The sequence below is a fragment of the Silene latifolia genome, chromosome Y, assembly GCF_048544455.1.
Source record: "Silene latifolia isolate original U9 population chromosome Y, ASM4854445v1, whole genome shotgun sequence".
Classification (NCBI taxonomy): Eukaryota; Viridiplantae; Streptophyta; class Magnoliopsida; order Caryophyllales; family Caryophyllaceae; genus Silene; species Silene latifolia.
In genome coordinates, this window is record NC_133538.1 from 383,790,044 (window position 1) to 383,798,382 (window position 8,339).

Consider the following 8,339-nt stretch of genomic DNA (forward strand, 5'->3'; position numbering starts at 1 on the left):
TGATTGTGTGCGACTAGTTGTGTTTTGTTTTGCGTTGACGTGTGTTGTTGGTTTGTGTTGTGTCTTACCTCAGTTGCTGACCTGGTGTGGTTGTCTTGTTTGTTTATGTGTCTGCCGTGATCCCTTATGGTGAGCAGTCAGTCTTAGCAGGTGTTGATATGGTTTATAGTCGAGTCTGGCGGTGAGTCGTCACGAGTTCGATAGAAACAAGATATATAGGCGACGAGTTGTATCTTTGTTTTGCTAGTTGGTTGTAACACTTGTAAATTTAACTATAACTGTTCTTTTATCGACTTTTGATGATTACTTACCTCGGGCAACCGAGATGGTAATGCCCTTATATACTAAGGAAGGTCTGGTTAAGGCTCCTCGGTATATGGGGGTGTTACATGAGGGCTAACCTTTTGGCCCTCCTTGAAATCGAGATCAAAGAATGCCGAGGCCGCCTCATATTGGACGATCCTCGGTGTTTGTGAGAACATTGTCACAAGTTTGAAATAGATTTCATAAACGGTGCTCATTTTAAAGGCTCTCCTTTGGAGATCCGCCTCCATAGCAAAAGTCAACACATTTTTGATAGCGGCGGACTCTTTGTGGTAAGCCTCATATGCTTCCCTAGTGGCGGCACTCGACCTAGCATTAGGTTTGGGTGGAGAGGCCTCAATAAGGTAACGAAGCTTGTCGTCACCTTGAGCGGCTAATTTGAGTTGGGCATCCCAATCGGAGAAATTTGACCCATTCTTTTCAAGTTTACAACGATCCATGAAGGATCGGAGCCATGAAACATTAGTGAGAGCGTGAGCGTTGTTGTTTGGTGCGGCCATTTGTTATGAGAAATAAAAGTGGTCTACAAAACAAAAAATAGAAGGAATAAAATACGTTTTTAAAATAATAATAATAGTCGTAAATTTCAATATGAACAAGTTCTATTGCATTTATCTAGTGACCTCTACCCAACTTTGATAAATGATTCCAAGACCCAAATTCATATCAACTTGGGCACGCTTTGGCGATACATCCCTTATCAATATAACTCGGTGGATTAACCCTTTAATCGATTCTACTTTTAGAACTCTTGGTCGATAAAATTACATTAATTTTTATCTTTAGCCCAAAACACATCCGGCTATGGTCGAGAATACTTTTGTTGAGTACAACCCAAATTTCGAATAAATGTGTCCATGATCCAAATTCATATTAACTTGGGCACGCTTTGGCGATACAACCCTCATCAACATGAATTCGGTGGATAGACATTATCACCCAATTCCCCTACGTAACAAGGTTTGTACCCCGGTTTGGCCGAGCGCACTCCCTCACGAAATAGGTTTTCATGGTTTCTAATTTTTGGTAAGGCTAAGTCTCAATTGTTTATTTAGCGAGAGGTCATGTCAATTTATTATCTATCACGTTTTAAGTGAACTAAAGCAGTGAACTATGATAATTTTAATTGACACGGTTGATAAACTCGATTTAAAATGCATGTTTAGTTATGGCGATTTAGCGATGCATGCAACATATAAATAAAATGCAATGCATAAAAAATCCTAGTATGGCCTTCCTAAAATAGTAAATCTAATAAACTATTACAAATGCGGAAACCAACTCCATTGGTCCCTTGAACTTCGGTCTTGACACGCATCTCGAGGTAACACCGTCTTCATGGAAACTCCGGGAAAATTACAAATAATAAATAAAATTACATAATTTCCTATTATACATTTGTAATAAAAATAAATCTATTAAATTACAAAACGGTGATACGAGATCACAATAATTACAACCGAATAGATATTCCCATACATTTCGGGTAATACCAATTAAAAACTAAGGCCATACTAAGTAAAATTACATAATTCAAAAATTATATAAAATAAAAATATGACAATCATAAATAAAATGCAGCATTATAATATGTATGAACATGCTTAATTTTATGCTAAATCGCCTTTTAAGAGCCAATATCGTATAAGTTATCGCTTTTTATGGATTTGCGTGATTATAACTTGTTAAAATCACAAAATGTCCCATAAATTCATATTTATGTTCAAGTTAATTACCCTAACCATCTTAGGACTCAAAACTTAGTCTTCACTAATATTTTGACAATAACTCAACTTAATTTCTTAATATTGTTCATTATGGACCAAAAATACAAAATTATGCTATAAACTTCAAATTAAATTATAAAAATTTCAAATAATTCCAAAATTTGAAGTTTAAACTCATGAACATTCTGGAAAAATACCATGACACTCATAATGTTCAAAACTTAGGTTAAATATTTCGAAAAAATATCGAGAAAAAGAATGTTGCAGTTTATCGGTTTTAACAAATATGACAATAAAATATGAGAAAAATTATTTTCATCAACTTTTCACTTTTATATCTGAAATATATGATAAAATGCAACATGTGACATTTTTCTTTAGTCATGAAATATGTTTTAGCATTATAACTAATTATAGTCACTATTTATGTGATTTTTCATCAAAAATTCATAAATCATGCAAAAAGACTTCACTATAGCCAAAAATTTTACACACATCTTGTAAAGTTGCATGTGACAACATATTAAATTTACATGACCATATTCGAAATATAACTCATATTAACCTAATAAACCCTTTAAATTCGATTTAAGCTTATAAAATCCATATTTCATGCAAAATAACTTATTTTATCACGAGATTTAACATGCCATCAGTATATCATATATGTGAAAACACATCCAAAAAACACTGAAAAATTCAAAGTTTAGCTATTTTTCGTCCAAAAATGACATTTTTCTCATAAAAATCACATTTTAATGCCAATAATATATAAAATGAACAATAAAATCCATAAATGAACCAAAATATCCTAAATACATTTTAGGACCAGAAACTTTAACATGCAAAGTGATTTCGTGATATATCATAATAAACAGAAAATTACAAGTTTTATTTGTTAATAAGATTAACTCGGAAAAACAATAAACCGATTTGCATGCAAACAACCTAAGGCTCTTGATACCACTTGTTGGGATTCATTAATCTTATTAGTATACAAGATCTTATGCATGCAAACATAAAACAAAGTAGAGAAGAAATCGTCACTTCTTACATTGGTATTTCGGATTTTAGGCACCAACAAGATCTATTACTTGTTAGTTCTTGAGCTTTCCAACAATGGATAAACAAAGGTTCAAATTAGAACCTCTCCCAAAAGCTTATACCCAAGGAACACCCTTAATAACTAATATTATTATGAACTAGTAATAATACTAACCTTACTTAAAATTTAGACACAAAATGGTGTTTTTGTACTCTTGTATTCCTGTCAAGAGAAGAAAATTTTGTGAGCTTTCTTTCTCTAAAATTATTTCCCAAATGTAGAGAGTAGAGGATTTTTCTTACACTAGAAAAATAGTAGTGTAGTGAATGAATAATAGAGGAATCCATTTGGTTCCTCTTAGTGGAAAAACCGGTGGGGTGGGCTTAAAGGGGAGCCAATGCATGGTTTTGTTCTTCTCAAGATGAGACTAGGCATGCAAGGCTAGATATTAGGTCTAATCATTATGTTTCCAATTAAAAATAAAAACACAATATAAACCTTAATCCCCTCCAATATTTAGGTATACTTGAATAAAATGGGTAGTCCATTTTATTTTGTCATTTGTCAATTTTGTCACATGTTTACACGTTACAAGACATGTCACAATGCAATGTATTTTTAACATATTAAAAATCAACATATTAATAAAATATGTCACATACAAAATTAACTAGTAATTCTTAATTACTTGTACCATAATGGTTTATCAAATTATAAATTACAACGTCTTGTATTTATAATAAATTATTCATTCAATTTCAATTGTTTCGTAAACAATAATTTTATCTAAGTAATAAAACAATTTGATTACTTAGTACGTATGTTGTTTAATCGAATTACAATGAGACACGTTAATTTTACTCACAAAATCATCCGTCAATTTTAAGCAATTTAATTAACTCGTATCGGTATACGATTAATTAAATAATCAATTAAGAGTATTTCCCTATTGGTAAGACCTACGGGGATCAACTGATCACCACCGTCGCACGAGAGTAATGTCAAACTCTAGTCATCCAATCATTACCGATATGTGTGGACTAGTTGACTGTAAAATATTACTTCCCACATGTATTCTTAAATATGAGATTTAAACATGTGATCATTATGATCGACAGTTGTGATCGCATTATTGTCGGAAGACACTTTTTCCAACAAGCTATACCCATAATCACAGTCCACTACTAATCTAAGCCAACCAATAGATTCTTCATTAAAAGGGTTTAACTTGCTAAGCCACAAGAGAAACCCAAATAAGAGCACTAGGTAGAATTCCAAACAAGTTATGCTAGGATGTGTCTCAAACAATCTAAGCCAACTATTCAAGAACACACAAGTAATTTCCCACTCATAAAGGCTTGATTTCTAAGCCAAAATCAAACCTTTACAAGTTTAGTTCAAAGAAATTCCAATTTCCTGAACCATAAAGAGAAAGTATGCATTAATTAGATGAGTGACAAGAAAGATTGGCCAAACCCAACATACAAACAACTAATATAACAATCAAATGAAGGAAATTACAATAAAGGAGGTAGGAAAGATTAAGAAATCCTCACAATGCTTAAGATGTTGTCAAAAGTTCAGATTACACCAATATGAAGAACATTAGCTCCTCATAATTGTCTTAAAACCCAAATATTGAAGAAAGATTAACATAAACCAAAGAAAGATTAAGTCTTTAATTACTACAAGATTAGGGTAAAGCATGAGATAAAATGTCTTCAAACGTTTGGGGTATATATAGTGTTGCACTCTTCTCTAGGGTAAACACGGGGTTGGGCCTCCAAGTAAAACATAAGACGGATTTTAGAAGACGTGGCAGCTACATTGACCACAGGCTGCGGTGGAGACCGCAGGCTCCGGTGGTTGCAACAGCCAGCGGTGGAGGTCTGGTTGTGAGATTTTTTCTTTCTCTTCCTTTCGTCTATCTTCCAAGGCTTGGGGCTCCCTTAGGACTTGGCACCTCGTCTTTCGTGGTTTGGCTAAGGAAATCGGGATTTGATCCGACTTTCGTTATGTTGACCGGTCAGTTTTTGACTTGGTTGACTTTTAGTTGACTTGGCTTGAACTCCAAACTATTTCATATCATAGGACTACAACCGACTCAAACAAACGATCACAAGAAGCGATAAACTAATGCATAAATCACTTAAAAAGGAAACTCCATATATGACCCGAAGCTTTCTTAATTTATTCTTAAACTACTCCGCTAGGCTAATTTATTAGACTAAAAACACTTATTTGACTCGACATTATTTGATACTATCTACATGGCACAAGATATGGTAACAATATATGGCTTCCTAGTTACTTGGGAATAGAATATTTACACATCTATCAATACTATATATATATATATATATATATATATATATATATATATATATATATATATATATATATATATATATATAGAGAGAGAGAGAGAGAGAGATTGGATTTGGTGATTTTGGTTCTTATGGTGAGTTGTGAGTTGGGTGAATCTCAGCCATTAGATTAAATTAGAGATGAGTGGCCAAGATTAATCATAGTTGTCATATAAAAGCATTGTTTAGTTTATTTTCTCTTTTTTTTCTTTTTCTCTCTCTCTCTCTTCTTTCCGTCATTTACTGTAACTGTTTCCCTCCCTAATTAATTCTCCACATTACTGCAAAACGGTTTATATAATCATTATCAACTGCAAGTGTTCCTCTCTCTTCTATTATTCTTGTGTTTTTCTTCTTCAACTGTTCGTCTCCTTCGTGTTTTCTCCCGTTTTCTCTTCGCCGTTCATCATTATTTCTTCCGATTGAAGGTAATTTCATGACATTTTCCTCTTTTATTTTGTTATTTTGTTTTATTTCATGCTTTTGTATGCTTTTTTATTCGTTTTTTCAGTTTAATTATCGCTAGGTTTACTTAATCGAGTACTTTAATGTCGTTATTGTGTTTATGCAGTTTCTTTTTTTTTTGGGGGGGGGGGGGGGAAGTTAAGAATTTATTGAATCAAAGAATAATGTATAATAACTCAATCAACTCAAAAACACAAGCAACTACATATATCAAAAAATTACAACTCAGAAAGATTATAGTTGCTGAAACCAAATCGCATCTCTTTGTTTCAACTTGCTCGTATTGCATCGAAATAATCTTGCTTTGATATCCCTCAATACCATCTGAACTACTGCCTCCGGTCTTCGAACATAAGATTTAATTCTAGCTTCATTCCTTACCTTCCAAATAAAATAGAACATGTAAACATGGCAGGCTCCAATAAAACGTTTCTGCATTTTTGATAGTCTTGCAGCAGAAAACCAAGTCACCAGGTTATCCAAGGGGAATGTGATATGCAGCTTCTGGTGCAAAATATGCCAGCAAGCTGTACTATAAGTGCAGACATGAAACAGATGCCTATGATCCTCAGGGAGAATATTGCAGACATCACAAGTACCATCAATTAAGAGTCCCATCCGTTGCAATCTATCTTTTGTGAGCAGTCTCTGATGTTGAAAAGCCCAGAAAATAAAGGAACTTTTAGGAATATTGAGCTTGTTCCAACATAAAAACCTCCATGGTACTTCAGGCTTGACTTGTCTCAGCCAATTGTACCCATCATGAACAGTATATGGCTTGGCAGAATTCAACCAAAGATTATTAGTATAGGCAGGAGCAAAAAGAGTAAGAATTTGGGAAATCTTCCTCCAAGACCAACTGCAGTCTGAAGGAGGAGAATAAGCTGTCCAATCTGCACCCTTCATATACACATGATGAACCCATTTAACCCAAATTTGGTCCTTTTTATCTGCCAGCCACCAAGCATACTTTATGCAGTTTCTTCATTGTAATATTATGCTGCATTCTTGAATTTCTGATTTTTCCTGAAGTGATTTGCATGTTCTTAGTCGTTTCTGCAGTTTTCTACTGTTTTGAAGTGATTTGCATATTCTAGGTGACGAGTTGTGTTGAGAACTTTACTATTGATTTCTACACACTTTAATTTTTGTGTTATTCTGCTGTTATTCTATCGCTTAGTTTGTTGTCAAGTTATTTGTCATGTTTTAATTGTTTAATATGTTTTTCTAGGGTTTTTGTGTTTGTTCGTGTTGTCTTCACTTTTCAGTACTTCTGTTATTCCGCTGTTATACTGGTTCTATGGTGTCGTTGCAGCGTTACTCTTCCTGTCATTGTAGTGTTTTTCCTGTTTTTATTTTCTTTATTCTTTTTGTGTTATTCTCATTTATTCTTGTGGTTTTGTTTGTTTGGCTTTGTTTGTTTGTAGGTTTCGATCATCGCAATGGACTTATTTTGTGAGGGATGGGCAATAAATATAGTGAATGAAGATAAATTGTTATTTGCTAGAGAGTTCGCTCTTTGAAAAGAAAAAAATTGGGTTGGTTATTGGAAGATAAGAGTGATAAGTGCTTTGAAGTTAATGTACGAGTTCGTCGTCGTAATCAATCAATGTCGGCAATTTTAAATAGCCAGGACCTAATGGAAAGAGTATTCGATCATGTAGAGACTACTTTGGACAAGAGCAATATGTCTCTTGTTTGTAAGAAATGGTCACAAATGTTCCTATTTCATAAAAGTGCGCCTGGTGTTCACGCCGAATATATGAAAGTTCTAACAACAAGTCACAATCAAGGTTTTAAGATTTTGTCAAGGGGCTCGAAAGTAGTTTCCAAACGATGCAAGTGCTATATGCTTGCAAGTGAGCCAAAGCAAAGCGGTGTTGCATGCTTGCCAAAGATATACACGATCATGACAAGATCCTTGATGCACTGTATCCGAACGGATCGAGCTAATTCACGAGTACTTTGACCCACTCGGGACTTTCCTGCCGCTTATGATCTTGCTCACGAATTGTATTATAAGTCGGTCGATGGTGTTGACGTTGATCGACTTTTTACGTTATGTCTTGTATTTTCGGAAGTACATTTTGGTTCTTTGTGGGAAAGAATGTATTTTGGGTATTATGTAATTCAAACTGTGTCTCTGGTTGTAATTTAGTACGTTATTTTGTTTTATGAAGGCTTATGTAGGCCGTATGTAATTTTGAAACTGTCTTTGACTCTTTATTCAAAGAGGCTTTCTTTTGATTCTCTTTCGTGTTTTTGTTTACACTTCCATGTTGTTCTTTTTGTGTTTTTACCGCTTTGTTATTAGTTTGACTAATTGTTAGTGTTCGTTATTCTGTTTGTTACGGTACTCTCATTAAGGCGTCATTATTAAAAAAGTCTAGTTGAATACCTATTTATCATTGA

At 33.9% G+C, this 8,339-nt stretch overlaps 1 protein-coding gene across 1 annotated transcript; it reads right to left on the reverse strand.

Moving 5' to 3' along the window:
* Positions 1 to 6,161: 6,161 nt before the first annotated feature.
* Positions 6,162 to 6,833, reverse strand: LOC141631981 (uncharacterized). Its single transcript, XM_074444580.1, has one exon. It carries the CDS (start codon positions 6,831 to 6,833, stop codon positions 6,162 to 6,164), a length of 672 nt encoding a protein of 223 aa, XP_074300681.1.
* Between the last annotated feature and the right edge of the window lie 1,506 nt (positions 6,834 to 8,339).